Source organism: Psittacula echo (assembly GCF_963264785.1).
Source record: "Psittacula echo genome assembly, chromosome: 1".
Lineage (NCBI taxonomy): Eukaryota > Metazoa > Chordata > Aves > Psittaciformes > Psittacidae > Psittacula > Psittacula echo.
The window spans coordinates 16,134,124-16,150,600 of record NC_137735.1 but is presented as its reverse complement, the minus strand read 5'-3'; the positions used below and the strand labels follow the sequence as shown (position 1 = coordinate 16,150,600).

Below are 16,477 nucleotides of genomic sequence, written 5' to 3'. Positions count from 1 at the left end.
GAGCACCTCCTGTATGAAGACAGGCTGAGAAAGTTGGGGCTGTTCAGCCTGGAGAAGAGAAGGCTGTGTGGAGATCTCATAGCAGCCTTCCAGTATCTGAAGGGGGCCTATAAGGATGCTGGGGAGGGACTATTCATTAGGAACTGTAGTGACAGGACAAGGGGTAATGGGTTAAAACTTAAACAGGGGAAGTTTAGCTTGGATATAAGGAGGAAGTTCTTTACTGAGAGGGTGGTGAGGCATCGGAATGGGTTGCCCAAAGAAGTTGTGAATGCTCCATCCTTGGCTGTGTTCAAGGCCAAGTTGGACAGAGCCTTGGGTGGCATGGTTTAGTGTGAGGTGTTCCTGTCCGTGGCAGGGGGGTTGGAACTGGATGATCTTAAGTTCCTTTCCAACCCTAACTATTCTATGATTCTATGATTCTATGAAAGATAACCAGTAGGTCTATTGCCTGCAGCAGAGTCTTCAGAAAAGATAGATTTACTCAGAAAAGGATGTGCAGCATTGTGCTTGATATGGTGGAAACATGGTAAACGCTGTACTTCGGTTACCTCTCTGATGCTTTTTCTTCACATTTCTCTTCCTAACCTCTCTGAAACATGGCCATGCTGATAGGGCACCAGCATATTAATCAAACGGTTTCAAGTTACTGCTTTGGATTCAGGACTAGAGAGGAGAATAATCGATGGGAGTCAATGTTTTTATTATCAACTTTGCTGCAACCAAATTTTGTTCAGTTACTTCTGGGCTAACAGAAACCAGAGGCATCACTGATGGGACCTTCTATTTAGAACAGGGCAGAAATTGTCATGGAGTTTTGCATCAAGACTAAAACTTCTGCTTAAATTATATGGTATAAATTGAAAAGACACAGATGGCTATCAAGTTTTGTATTAGCCTTTCTCTAAGGACACACTGGGTTAGGACTATTCAACTTCGGGAAGATGTGGGTGCTGCTCAGTGGTGTTCTCCAAAAAAGAGATGGCCTGACACAACATCCCAGAGGGAATGGAAATGAGTCCAACAACTGTTGCGATCCCCATCTCATCCTATTGAGCTGACTTTCCTCAGTGGCCACTTCTAGAAACAGAGCATCAGTCCAGAAGAGCCTCTGATTTGACTCAGCCCAGCCATTTTTAATATATGTTCTTAGTTTTGATTTAAATTCTTCATATGATGGATAAACTAACACACCTCCACGGAAATTGTGCAATGGTTTGTTAGCCTTGAGTGTCAAACCTTCTATCTGGCTTGAACTTTTAGCTTCCAGTCATTGGATCACATGATGTCTTTGTTACATTAATGATCTACCCTCAGAAATCTTCTATCTGTGGAAAGTCTTGCAGAAAAGGACCAAGCCTCCCTTTAAACTTGTCCATGAAAATGTCAGTATTTTAATCCCATTATCAGCCAATTTGCCTTACTGTACATTAAGTACTGTACTGTACTGCCAATTTGCCTTACTTGCCTTCACTGCCACAGACTGTCCCATCTTGCCTCTCAAGCTCTGGCAGTTCATGCTGGATGCCGATCGCTGTCCCTCACTCTCTGCCCCTCTCTCTTAGAAGAAGTTATTGCCCATGAAGGACAGTCAGCAAAATTAGCAGCAAAGCTGCTCTGGAAATATTCTAGTTCACAAACTGAATATTAACTCAAACGATCATGAAATTCAGCATATGTTTATCTTCTGCAGCCCTGGAAGCTGAGGAACGGACACGTTCTCTCTTGTTATTTCTACCAGAAGGGAGTGGTAACTTCCAGCAGAGGAAGGTGCAACAGGAGGGAACGTTAATCCTCTATTACTACTCAGGCATTAATTGCTGACAGAATAACCCTAATTCTGCATGACTTCATGCTTTTGGCCTGGAAATAAGATCTTGGAACTGCTCATACTGACAAGCTCCTCTGTAAGCAACGAACCTCACCAAACATTATTCTGGCGGGCTTGTGTTTTTTGTGCGTAATTCTACTTACAGCAGTAACCCAAGGCCCCAGCTGCTCCCTAGTATGCTATGATACACTCTCTGCGCAAGAAATGCACAAGCCCAAAGCCAGAGCTCTGCTTATTAGCCAAGCAGTAAATACAACCACCTGGCCAGCTGTGCAAGACCTCTGCTTTGCCTTTTTCTTCTCTCACGCTGTCAGGGTCCGACTGGGGGAAACCCCAGTGTCGGACCCTGTTTCAGTTCGTGATCCCAAGAGTGAAATTAAGACGCAAACGAGGTCAAGTACCATAATCGATTAGTTGGTTTATTACAAAAATACAGTTATTATAAAAAAAGGGAAATTATTGTAATAAAGCGGATAGCGATAGGACAGATTGGAAAAAAGGTAGAAAATGAAGCAAGGATTCAGGGTGCAGAGAGAAAGAGAGATAGTCACCACCATGGATCCAGTGGTGTCCCCGGGATCCACTTTCGTCATCGTTGGTGGTGGGAGTTCTTCAGGGTTCATAGTCGGTATCGGAGCAGAGGGTCCCCCAAGAGTTCATGGGAGGGGGGTGTCCTCGTGGAGGCGTTCTTCTAGAGTCCCCCTGAAGGTACCCCGTGGAGTGTGTCTTATGCAGTTGCCTCACAGTGATGTCTCATGGTGGGTGCCCTACAGGGTCTGTAGTAGTCATCGGTGGAGTGTCCTTACCGAGATGTCCTTCTGGAGTCATCCTCATTGCAATGGCTCCCTGGCAATGTGCCTCTCACTGATTACCTTTTCCCTCTTTTATAATGAGTTGGGGGGAGTACCTCTGTTCTTCATGTCATGTATTACTAGTCTCTGGTGGACCAGTTTCCCTGGTCTTGCAGACAGCTCTTCAACTGCATGTGTCTGCACACACACAGGTGTCTGCAGCAATTCTTGAGATAATGGGTAGCAATTATTCACACCAATGGTAGAGTTAATGGAAGGAAGAGTCTTTCCCACTTATCCCTCAGGCAACAGAGGGTGAAGTCCCAGTTCAGCTCCTCACACCCTTATCCCAGGCAATGGATGTTGGACTCTTATCTCAACTCCTCCCACCCATCTCTGAGACAAAAGATAGGTGGATTTCCACCTCAGCTTCTCAGACCAACCTTTGAGACAATGGACAGTGAGTCTGATTTCAGATCAGTCTCTCACACATGTGTAACTTCTTCCTCAAAGTTGTACAAATTTAACCTTCCAAGATTCATACATATTTGCAAATATGATTTAAGTAGGCCAGCATGTCCAAAAGTCCTTTGAGGTGGAAAGGAAGAATGGAAAAGGAAACACCCAATACCATAATTGCTTAAGCCTCATTTCCTTAGATAAAGAGCTAAAAAGATTATTGTGCACAGTGTGATCTAGATAACCCTCATTGCATGGTCTCTCTTTCTCAATTCACTATCTACTACTTTTACCAGCAACAATTTTACGTTTTATACCCAGGCATTAGTTCATTGAGGAATACTGGAATAACAACATATTTGTGCCCTTGCTCAAAACACTTCAATCTGTTTACAGTTGATTGCTTACATCTATAAATTTGTGAGTTTTTAGTGTATTTAATATCTGCAATGTAGATTTTGTTCAGTAATAGCTTTTGGTCAGAAAGTCTGCTGCATTTATTACATGTCTGACAGTACGTTTTTGGGACACTTACTATACATTGCCATGCTGGTCAGCAGTTTTACCACACATTGCCTTGTTGGCTGACAGCTACACTTTTTTCTCAAACTGGGTGTAATCTCAGTTCTGCTAAGTGTTTCTGCTGTTTTAGAATTGTTGCATGGGCAGATGAGTATCAAAAGCTGGTGTTCCTGCTTGTCTTAAGATGTTAAACGCATTAAACTCTACCTATTTGGCACCGATGCAGCAAGAAGTTGGGTGCAGATTCTCTGCTGCAGCTCATTTTGGGCCACGCATGTCTGCAGAATAGTTTGGGTTGGAAGGGACCTTAAAGATCATCCAGTTCCATGGGCAGGGACACCTTCCACTAGACCAGGTTGCTCCACTCAGCCTGGCCTTGAACGCTGCCAGGGATGGGGCATCAAGCTGCACTAGGCTGGATGTTAGGAAAAATTTCTTCACCGAGAGGGTGACCAGATATTGGAACAGGCTGCCCAAAGAAGTGGTGGAATCAGTCCTTGAAGTGTTCAAAAAAGGTGATAATGAGGCCCTTAGTGACATAGTTTAGTGGTAGCCTTGGCAGTGCTGGGGTAATGGTTGGACTTGATGATCTTAAAAGATCTTTTCCAACCTAGCTGATGCAATGATCCACAACTTTTCTGTACAACCTGTTTCAGTACCTCACCGCCCTCACAGTGAAGAATTTCTTCTCTATTTAATCTTTAAGCCATTAGCCCTTGTCCTGTCACTACAGGCCCTTATAAGAAGCCCCTCTCCAGCTTTCCTTTAGGTCCCCTTCAGTTATTTCCCCACAAACACCACTTCCTATGTTCCTCTTTACCCCTCACGCACTCTAATCTCCAAGCTTGCTTAAACGAAACGAGTTGTCTTGACTTCCTGTGACGCCCAATACAATTTTTAACTCCTTCCCAAGGCAGAAAACCTCCTGTGCCTCGCAGGTGCCGGGTCACCCCGTAGGCCTCAAGACCCGGTACCAAGAGGCAGCAGCCCAGGACCACTTCCTGCGGCTCTGGTCAGCCTCCCCCCTCTCCCCGCATTATCATGGCTGGGCGCTGCTCTCCGTGCACAGACGCAGATCAGCCACGCTCCCCTGAATCACACCAGCCCCAAGCCCAGCCCCGCCGCTGAGGGCCCGCCTCCAACCCGCCACCGCCTGCACACCGCGGGACGGGGCGGGGCGGGGCCAGCAGCGCATGCGCACTGTGGCAGGCCGCTCTCGGCGGCGCATGCGCGGTGCGGATGTTAGCGCCGCCGTTAGTGCCGCGGCTCTATGGGGAGAACATGGCTCCCTTCCCTGAGGAGGTGGATGTTTTCTCGGCTCCGCACTGGCGGATGAAGCAGCTCGTGGGGCTCTACTGCGACAAGGTAGCGATGGGGGTGGCCTCTGCCCCGCGCCCCTGAGGCGGGAGGGAGGATTTCAGTAGTGCGCAGCTGTCACCGCCCCGCCGCCCCGGCCCCGCCGGCAACTTCTCCTCAGCGCTGCAGCGGGGCTCCGGGTGCCCTGGCCCTTCCCGCCACGAGCAGCGGGGCTGCTTGTGCCGCCTTCCCCGCCGCGCCCCGCTCGGCCGCTTCACACCCGCGCTCCCGTCGCTTCTCGTGCCCCAGCGGCTGCGCGCCGGCTCTGGCGGGGTGTCCTGTTCTGCTCGGCGGGGACCACGCCTTCTCAGCGGGCCGCGGGGCAGGGTGGCCGGCATCACCCCCCGGACTTGCAGCCCCGGGGCCGGCCGCGGCGCAACAGCCGCCGCTTTGCTGAGGAGGGCGGTGTGGGGGCAGGCGGCGTGACCGCCCGTTCTCGTTAGTTAACCAGTGCCAGGCACCGATGCGGTGCGTAGTACTCGCTAGCGGTCTGCAAGCCGCTGTGCTCTCGTTTATATGCGCAGCGATTAACTGGCGAGTAGCTTAAAGATACTTTAGGTAGGGTTTTTAATTTTAACTATATATAACTTTACTCTTGGACAAAAGTTAATTTCTATTTTTGCATCAGGGTATTTAGTAGTGAAGGCTGATGTGTCACCTGAAAAAGAAACTTTGCTGCAGCAGCTTTGAGTGGAATGGAAGGGTTTCAGGAAAACACTTCAGAGCCAGTACTAGTACTGAAAGTAGTAGTGCCTCCCATCTCTGGGCATAAATGACTGTTTGAGCGACCAGATTGGCTAGCAGACATTTAAAAGGAGGGTGAAGTTACATGAGAGATAGTATAATGGCTTACTGCTGCCAGCAGGATGGGGAGTTCGCGCTTCCTTCCCCTGTTTTCCCCATGCCACCTTGTACTGCTCTGGGGCTCATGAGCTCCCTTCGTATAAGCCTGTTCAATTTGGTGATAGGGTAAAAAAAACGCGAGTTGTTTTTTGCTGGGTTAGCTAACTGAACAGGCTGGGCAGAGGGGCTGGGAGGGGAGAGGGTGAGAATTTGTGTAATTTCACTGTTCCTTCTATCTGAGTGCGTTTGCAGTTTATTTTTAATCTATAGTGGCATGAGAACTTGTGATATCTTAACGGAGTGGATTTTACATGAAGGGAAACAAACACGTGGGGCTCTCTGCCTCCTGACTCCCAGCAACAGTATTAGCATGTTGCTGACAGCAGCTAAACAGGTTTTGTTTGAACCTCAGATACAGTAGTCATTTAGGTTTTGTTCCTAGGGACGCATTTCTGTCACTTTTGAGCCTCCCATGAAGTTCTGACCAAATTTACCATGACTTGGTAAAAGTAAAACTGCTTGGGCAGGAATGATTCTTTTTCCTAAATGTTGGCAAATCTGATTAAAGCTATGTGGTTTGCAATAAGTATTATATTTCATTTTCTAAAAGTTTTCATACAGGGGTTTGCTTGCTTCTTTTTTCTTTTGAAGAAGTGCATGCAGGAATGAATGAATACTTCAGAAAGTGCCAGTCTTGCACCCTGTAACCCTGTTTCAGAACTTGGAGACTGTGACCTTTGTATTAGAGTAATGCTAGCTTTGCATCAGAAAAAACTCTGAACTGTTTGCCTTTCCTTCTTGTGTGATTGAAATGTAATTAGATAAGACTGTAGTTCTGCTTACACAGCAATTATAATCTCTAAAGCCATTGTTTTTATAAATTTAGTTCGTCCTTGAGGGGTCTTTAATTTTGTGAGTTACATGTTAGCTGCGGTTTCTCACGATCCCTGTACACTGCAATAGCTGTCTGTTAGTGGCTGAATTTAGTAAATTTCACCAAATATTAGTGAGGGTGACAGGGGTGCATTCATGCTTTGCTTTCCAGGGGAACAGCTATAATGTTATTGATGGGTTAAGTATGTAGGTACTTAAATAATCTTTTAGGGCAGCGAGAGACACCGTTTATTTTGTTCTTCCAGGACTTGTTGTGAGATAGAACAGTGAATCAGAGGTTTAAGATGTTTGGTGCATTAGGAAAGTTACCTACGTTTTTAACTGTTGCTAGCAGAGATCTCACTGTATGGTTGCTGCATTCTTAAGTGGCATTTTTGCCTGTGTTGTACATGGTTCCCTGGACTTGGATAATAACTAAAATTCTGTTTAGTAAGAAAACCCACAACGTTATCAGATCTGTTGCCTACTCTAAGTAGATTCTTTAAGTCCTCAGAGATTGTACCCCCCTGTAGGTAGTGGGGTGCTACAGCAGGCAGTCTTTATAGTTGAAATGCTTTTCCTAATGCCTGATGTCATCTTTGCTACAAATAGAGCAGATTCTGTATTCCTATCTCCAGTGAACTGCTCTTCATTTTCAGACAGATCTTGTGCCGATTGGCAGATTGTAGCTGTGTCCTCAGTTTTAGTTACGTGTCTTCTGGCTTGAGCAAACGGATTCATTCTGCTTCATCACATAGGTCAGGCTTGTTGTATCTCAGTGTACTTGTTGCTTTTGTGAGGACAAAGCTGCTGTTCTGTAACAATTCAAGCTATCTGACCACCGCTGTTATGACTGCTTGGCTTTCTTGCTCCCATCAGCACTTGAAGTGACTCACAAAGGCTCACAAAAGCTGGCAAAACCCATTTCCACCCCCTCACCCTCCCCATCCTCTTCCCCCAAGCATGATGGTTTTTCTGCTGAGGTACTGCTGCCAGAAAGAGCTGGTCAGTTGTGCACTGAAGCCAGTATGAGGCAGAGGGTGGGACTGTGGCAGCCAGCAAATAGATTGGCTTAAGCTACTGTGAAACCTCAGTCTAATTATGTCTATGTTTTCCTGAAATCTGTTGTGCAAAATGGGAAACTGCTGGTGTTGAGTAGAGCAGATGTGTTTTGGATGTGTTATTTGTGTTATTCTGCAATCTTTTTTTTTTAACAGCAGAATGCTCTCCTTGTGCTTCTTTATAATCCCTTGCTTCTTCGAGGACTGATTCTCAGATTTCCTTTCATATATATGTCCTTTCATATATGTCGTTAGTCGTCTATCCTGTGTGTAGAAGCATGCACTTCTCCAAGTCGGCATGTAGAGACTGTTGCTGTTGTCACATTATGGTCTTGTGTAGCACTTGTATATTACCAGCTTTCCTGCTTTCCCAGCTGTGGCTGAAATTATCGTATCTGTCATGAGGCAGCACAGATTTCAACTGATCATGTGTTGAAAATGCCATTGTGGTTTGGCTGGAAACAGTGGTAGCTATGGCTTGAAAGCACCATTTGCGAGGGCTTGAGCCACCTTGTGATTTCCTGTGGACTGTGTTAGTTTGCTCTAAGGCAAAGCAGTATCAAAAACCTTTGAGAAAGCATGATCTCTAACATAAATCATCTTCCTCTTAAGTAGTTCAATTATCAAAAGGAAATCAGATTCTTTCTTCTAAACAAATCTGTACTGGCTGATAGTTACTTCATTAGCTACAAGATCAGGGCTAAAGGAGCAGATACTGGTCTTGACACGTACTGCGATTAAGTTTTGGCTGGGCCTTCCCCAGAGACAAGGCAGTTGGTATTGCTCTATGGGATTTCAAACTTCGTGCTGTTTTGTGGAGTTACTGAAGCTGAAGAATATATTTTCAAATCTGGGATCGCCCAGCAAATTTAGGCTGCTTTAGGAAAATGAATAAGAGAAATAATTACGCTTTGAATGCTGTAGTGCAAATTATTGGTGATTGTGCTCGTGGTTTTTTGTCTGCTTCTCAAAAGTAGGGAGAGACTTCATACTGTGACTGGGTGGATCTGTCAATGGGCTGCTGCTGGAAGGGTTAATTGTTGATGATGTCCTCTGTGCTTGTCTGGCCCCTTGATGAGCAGCTACTTCATAGGGTGCACTGAACCGAAAGGTGATTCAGTAAAACCGGCTCACTAAGAGGTCGAACAAGCTCCAGAATCAGGTTGACAGTATTGTAGGAGGGAAAAGGACTAACTGTTGCCCAAATAAACAGCAGCTTGAATAGCTCAGCTTTATTGTGGAACCTTTGGGTGTTTGATCAAAAACATCTGAGGTCCTCCTCCTGTTTGCCTGACTTCAGTCTTCCGTGATCTTGCCTTTCTGCAGAAGATCTCTGCAGTTATTTTTCATGGTTCAATAATCACTTTGGCTAGTTATTCCAGGAAATTCAGATCAATTTTGTCATGTTCTGCTGACTCGAATGCATTGAACTTGTATAAATATTTAACGAGTATTTTTCTTTTCTAGCCTGTACTTCTGACTCCTTGTTAAAAATTGCCATAAATATTTTTCTAATTAATTTCCTCATGAAGACTTGAGCAAAGACATCTAATTTTGCTGTTGTCATCTCTGCCTTTCCTGTTAAATAGTTGACTTAAAGTATCCTTTTTCTTCTTTTACATATGTATATATCGGCTTCTTTTCTGTTTTTCTGTGTCTTCCTTTGAAATCTAAATGCTGTTGTGTTCTACTTGCCTGCAATGAAAAGTTAATTTTTGTAGGATTCTTTTCAAAACTTCTGTATAGCTAAAAAGTGCCTCTCAAAGGCTTCTTTTGATAACTTGCATTTCTCTTTAACCTTTATGTCTATTTCAGTATTGTCATTCAGTTGTTTCTTTTCCTTGCAAGCTTTGGCCTCTGCTGAAGAGAAAGAATTGTTTTAATGTGTTAAATTTGTGATGTTCTTAGAGCAAGGATATTGCAGATGAACTATTTTAGGATTGAAAAATACTCCTCTATTAAGTTGAACTGAGCAGAGAATTCTATGGCAACATTATGATTATACTTTTTTTGTGGCAGCAAGAGTGACTGAAATCTGAAAAATTAGAAAAGTTATCAACATTCCGAATTCATATTTCCAAGTCAAGTATTTTTCACTTGGTGTCCTTGAGAACAGAATCTGTTCCATGAAGACAAGTCTCTTTCTGTTTCTAATCAACAAATGTTAGTAAAGCTTTCGTTTTACTTCTGTGAAATCCCTTCTCAGTATTTTGGTACACTGCCATTCATATTCCACTGCTGCTTCAAATATGTGTGTTTTGACTTAGAAATGCATTGTGTTTGGTTATTACCAATTAGCATTCTGTAGCATTGAGCACTTGCCTTCACCTACATTTAGAATGAATAAACACTACTTTACTGTTAGTAAGTTTGCAAATGATGGGCTACACTATCACAGAAGATGGAAGGGAATTCCTTCCTCCTTATTAGCATCCAGAAATAGGTGAGCGATTTGCTGTCTGTTCCTCTGACTGTTTCGGCAGAGTCTCTGCCAGTAAACTTTCCATCTTAGCTTCTGAATGCTGAATAGTTCAGTAACTTGTTGCTGTACCTACTGGGAAATGACAGGTATGAATTGATTTTTTTCATGCATAAGAATACGTTGAAGGTGAATCTGGAAGTGACAGTGTGCTTCAAATATCTACTTTTTAAAGCAAATGCATTTGAAATAAAGTGCCAAAGGAGATCTGAAGTGTGAGATGGCAGTGGTAAAACATGTTTGGAGTTTAAGTGAAGCTCCCGTGAAGCTCTTCAGACCTGCTTAGCAGTTTGAATCCTTATTTTCAGGACACATCTGGTGCTTGTTGCCACCTCAAACCATCTAACCATTTATTTATTTGGGGTTTTTTTTCTAGTAAAACACCTGTTTTTTTCTTACTTCTCAGATGCTTTGCCCTTTTGTGTCTCTTTTTTACCTTCATAAGAAAAATCTGAGAGTATTCTCATCTGCCTGATACAGTTGCAAGCTTTTTTTCCAGGTAATTCCTTAGCACCTTTTTTTGCCCTCAGATTGTAGGGGAAAAAAGGTTTTTTGTTCACTCTTCATATGTTGCTCTATATTTTGTCCTCTCTTCCAGCCTGCTCTGGAAAGCAATGATAATGTGCCTTTACCTCTTCTCTGCTTTGAGCAACAGCAATATATTCTTTCCTACTCTGTGGCACAAAAGAAAATGGAGGAGAAACTGATGCCATCTAAAAAAGCCAGAGACTGTAGTTGGTGTGTATCAGTTTGTACAGGTTTTATGCAGCTATCCTAGCATATGCTTTAGCTGATTAAACAGAGTGTGAGTTGTAATTCTTGAGATACTTAGCTTTTTGTTTTTGCAGTTAGTGCTCAAGATGGATTAAGCTGGAGTGAATTTTTTTCCAAGTGCCCACCTTTTATCATGTTAGAAAATTGCAGTGGCTGGTGCAGAGGGGCAAAGAATTTTGCTATGTTTGTAGTTTGTGAGGTACTGCACTGGGGAAAATGGAGAGGAGCCTTGAGGCTGCTGTTATTTTGCTCTTGGTACTTCAGATATGTCCTGATGGAAGGCCAAAATGCCAGGTCTTAGCAGAAATCTATCTCTGTGAGGATACAAGACAGGAAAGAAGTCTTTTATGGCATCTAGCATGCATATGAGAAATGCTGTGATACAGATAACTAACTAACAGCATAATTGCAGGTGTTCATTATGCTTTCGTTTGAGGCCCTTTTATTTCATATCTGTATTAGATTTTTCTTTAATTTTTTTTTTTTTTTTGGGATTCATCTCTGCAGACCTGGTGGCAGCCTGTGTCCCTTCAGCCCTGGTGGGCTACCACTTGTAGAAACCTCATGGTGGAGGAGGCTTAGCTGATTTTACCAGTGCTTCCCAAGCTGTGCTTTCTGCTGCAGTCCCCAGGGAGGTCCAACACTGGAACAGTTGCATCACTGAAAATCTTGGTGCAGTCAGTCCTCTGTTTTTATCTCTTTGTCAAAAGCCTTTCATGATTCAAAACCTGATCTACAGGTGCTCATTAGACAAATTGGCTGTGTATATAGTGCAAGAGAGTGATATGAAAGAACCTAATAAAAATACAGCAGTTTGTTTCCACCTCCGCTGTGCTCTTACGTTTGGCAGTTATCAGTTTGACCTTAGCCTTTCAAAATATAGAGTACAAGATTTTACCTGCCCTGTTGCTCTTTGAAAAACAAAATAGTTTTGTTTGCCTTAATCTTTGAGTTAATAGTGTTGTTTGGGGTTTTTGTGTGTGTTTTCTAAGGCTATGTCAAGATTTTAGTTAGGTTGCAACCAGCTGACAAGATTACATAGAGGACAGGATTATATAGAGAAGAGGATAGACAGATGGGCATTTGAAAGTTTTGGGTTTCTTGTTGAGTTCTGCCAGATCTTGTCCTGTCTGCCTTACTAATTACTATTATTGTGGATTGACCCACAGCCGAGAAAAGCACCCAGGGTAGAAAACCTGTATTACTCCTCTGATTTAAGGCTTCATACATCCGAACAGCTGGAGTGTGAAGTAATTTAGCTGATTCTCATAGTGATCACCTCATGTACCTCTCCATAATGAGTAAGCAAAGGAATAAGTGACATTGAAAAGGTTTTTTTGTTTGTGGTGGTTTTTTTTTTTTTTTGTTTGTTTTTGTTGTTTGTTTTTTTTTTGCCAGGCTATCTCTGCACTGTGGTTATTCTTGGGGACCATATAAATTGAAATTCTTGTGCATTACTAAATAGGGCACTGCATCTAACTGGGTGTCACTGAGGGCTGTCAGACTGGTGCACTGACCAAGTGAGAAATGAACCCACTGAAAAGGCACTACTTCTTACAGGATCAGTGCACTAAACAGGTTCGTTGTGTAGCTGCATGATTTTGAGAGGGTATTCCAGGGAAGCAGTAGGGATGTACAGCTGGAAGCAGGGGCAGGACAGCTGCTTCTGTCTTTTTCCTCCTCCACCCCCTAATTTACAGCAGATTGATGTGAAATGATATGCTCTTGGTGTTGACACAAGCACACCTTATGGTCTTTGTCCCTCAGTTTTCTTGCTCATAAAATTGTGATAATAACTCTGTGGAGTCCAAGTTCCTGTCCTTTGAATTATAGTGCTATTGCATACGTGAAGTGATAATACCTAAAAATGTAAGAGGGAGAAGTTGTAGCTGACTAGTAATCCATGCTGCCTTTTTTCTTAATTCTTCCTGGTGCTGTTACAGTCTAAAAATGTTAGGTTTGAGTTTTTTTAATGAAAGTGGTCTGCCAGCTCTATAATGAAAAAGATTTTACTATTTTACTAATGAGTTTAACATCTGCTGAGTTAACTAGTGGTGAAAGTCTAGTCTGCATTGATCATTAGGAATACTGTATTGCACCTCCAGTGGCAGTTGGCTTCTTGTATAGGTCTTATTGCCCATGGAAAGCAGAATATCTAGGAATGACCTATACTTGTTATACATGAAAAAGAAAAGTTGCCTTCACGTTTTTTTAAGATTAGTGGTTGTTCAGAAGTTGCTGTGCTTATGGGGAAAACCTTCAATTGAAATAAAGCAGTTTGGGGATTTGTATCCTATTTAAAATTCTTTAAGTATTCTATTTTAAATTTGTGAAATCTTTGGGCAGAGTGGAAAAATAAATTTTCCTTTTCCTGTTCTCTTTGCTTACATTTTTGTTGTTTTCCAGCTTGCAGTTGAGAACAGAGAGAACTTGTAGCTGGGAAAGTTAGGACACAGCATAGAGTTTGCTCACTGCTGGGCTAGTCTGATAAGAGCAGAGGACTTTTTCTTTATTCGTGTTTGCTGCTTTCTCCTTGCCAGCTAGTACTATGCTTGGATAATTTTAAGGAAGAAGCATACCTTTTCCACTCATTAAATATATTTTTGGCATATATATTAGGAAATAACTGTTTCAATTTACTCACTGTAAGCTAACACTTCAGGAAAATTGTTTTCTTCTAAGACGACATTTTTGTATATTGGCAAATACATAAAACACTTCTAGAAACCAAGTAAATACTGTGTTTTGCTCAGTGATTTAATTACCAGTCTTGAACTTTATTAGTGGATAGAAATATCTGTCTTCATCTGACTGAAAGTTTCACTTTTAATGAAAGTACTAAAGCCACAAAGGAGATGAGAGTTGAATGTAGATTTATCTTCACTTGAGTGTCATGAATATGAAGCAGTGTATGAATAGCAATTTTTGTGAATCTTGCCAGTCTTGTCATTTTGCTCTCAAAGCACAAAACTGAAATAATAGCTTACAGTAAGGCAGGATGTTTGTTTGCCACATCTCCATATATTCGTCTTGACTATGTTAATGGCTCCGTTGTAGTCCAGTGGAGCTGGACACTCGCCTCAAGCTGCTTTATGACTGCCAGAGCTACACAGATTTTTCAAGCATTGCTATTCTTTAATTGCGTAATTTTGGATTTAAAAAAGATGTACATCAAGTGATTTCTTCTTTCAGAGTTACTTTTTTTTCCTGCAAAGGAAGAATGGAATTACCTGATCTTGAATCAATGGTAGAAAACTTCTAAGATTTACTTCCTAATAATCTTAATCCTAGTTTACATTGCTTTCAGTTCTGATGGAAAAAAAAACCCAACCCAGTATTTCTGATTTTTATTTCAGTCTTCAGTTGTAAGTATTGTGTGCTGCAGCCCCCCTACATTGACCAGTTAAGTATAAAGAACTTTAGAACAGCACCCTTAAGTTAGCGTATCTGCTTGTCGTGGTGTTAATTGGAATAGATTTGGTACATTTTGTGACCTTGTGCTTTACTTCACTGCTGGCTCCACAGTGGCCCTGGGATTATTGATGTGCCTCCCCCAGTTTACTTGAAATAAAGTTGATATGTGTGGTTTTTGGTTGGTTGGGGTTTTTTTGTTAATAATTTAATAAATAATACTGAATTTAACAGCTCCTGGCTACTTCTGGAGTATGCCCGCATCAGCCAAAGATCTCTGAAGTGTTTCTGATAGAGTTTGACTGTTGTTTGGCCTGTTGCTCAAGTAGTTTGCATTATGTGTAATCTTAAATTTCATGAGGCTTCTGGAGACACCTGGCCTGTTCTGCTTGTGGGACCACTCGTCAACTGGAGTTTGCATTCCAAACATAAAACCAGTTGCGCTGTAACTTACAATTTTATAAATATGATGCCTTCAAAAGTCTAGAAAGGTTCCAGGTATCTTTAACACCCCTTAGATAATTGGTTTAATGCAGTGTGTTTTAAGCCTACTCGGGGAGCACGTTCGCTGTGCTTTATATTTTTTACCAGTCAGCCAATATCCTTGATACAGTCCATTTCTTCTGCCTTGCTGCTCTCCTGGGATTCTCTGCCTGAGTTTGGGGGATGATGGTTTTCTTTTTGCACTGCTAAACTCCTACACTAGTTTTTGTTGTGAAGCGCTAGTGAAAGTGGACCTCAGAGTGGAGCAGCTGCTGTCTGTTAATAGTCTTGGCCCCCTGTCATAAGACTTCATCAGTCCTGATAATGAAATTACAGATGTGACTGAGTGGCTTTGTTGCTAGGCTACCTGTCCTCTGAAAAAACACTTTTTCTCAGCTTTGGCTGACATTTTTAATGCACCGATTTCTGATTCAAGTACAGTCATTAAATTTCAATATCCTTTCCATAGTTCCTAATCTCTTGCATATTTGCTGGAAGCCCCAGTAGCAGAGGTGCATATGCAAGTGTTGCATGTCATAGTGGCTTCTAGAACAATACATTTATAACAGGAATTCTTAAATTGCATGCACAAATGAATTCTTTCTTTATTCCAGATTTGCGGCTGGTAATAGGTAGGTTTAACAGAAGTTTCTGAATCTTGAACAGACTTCAAGTCAAGAGGATGCGAAGGTGCTATTTTGTATCAGAACCAGTCTATTTATTTACATATTTATTTTTAAGACCAACAGCAAAGCACAACACTTTTGTATAATCTTCCTGTTGCAGACTTCAGCAGCTTTGTTTATGTTTTTATGTCAATCAGAATGTCAATTTGGGAGCAAATGGGATTCCTGGGGAAAAGGGTCTCTGGGGACTGACTTTAGGTATTGTGGATCCTTATGGGTAGAATGAGCAATTTTGAGATGATCCTTGATCAAGAGAAATGCTACATTAGAAACCAAACTTCACCATTTCTGTGGTTTGAACCGCAAGCAGCTGGAGGTGAGGAGCTGTATTGAAAAGATTTTTTTACAGTTATCTTCTATGCCTGTTCAGACTTCTGCTTTTCAGTGTGGGAAGTCTAGCCTTTAGTTTCATCTAGAATTTCTCTGTGTATTGCAGTCTTGGAGCCTAGCATAGGAGAGAAATGGTCTTCAGAGCCAAGTTCTTTTCCCATTTGTGATCAGTACATTAAGAATGCATGCCTCCAATCCTAACATTGCAAATGTAGGAATTTTTCCTGGCCTGACAGTAGTTGATCTGAAGCGGGAAAACCAAGGAACGCAATGCCTAACATTTTCCTGTTTTCTACCTCCTCTGAGGCTAAGTAAATTTGTTTTCCCATTATAACAGTCATTTTGCTCCTATGTACAGCATGTAATGTACAGTATGCACAGATGACATGGGGTTGCATAAGGACTTGGCAGATGTCCAGAGTGTTTTGGCTGCATTGCTAGTGGCTGCCAGGAAGTGGCAATGCAATGCAAGGATGAATAAGTACATTTGTTGAGTTGTTTGTTTTTAAATTATAGAAGTTTTAAATATCTCGATTTATGGTTGGTTTTGATGCATGCAAGTAATATGCATGAACATA

At 42.3% G+C, this 16,477-nt stretch overlaps 1 protein-coding gene across 1 annotated transcript in view; it reads left to right on the top strand.

Moving 5' to 3' along the window:
- Positions 1-4,842: 4,842 nt before the first annotated feature.
- FBXL5 (F-box and leucine rich repeat protein 5) overlaps positions 4,843-16,477 on the top strand; it is a gene marked incomplete at its 5' end in the record, with an annotated part of 34,116 nt that continues 22,481 nt past the window's right edge. Inside the window, one exon of the mRNA XM_080630063.1 lies at positions 4,843-4,968. Coding sequence (XP_080486189.1) covers positions 4,843-4,968 — 126 coding nt within the window. The remainder of the gene's footprint in view (positions 4,969-16,477) is intronic.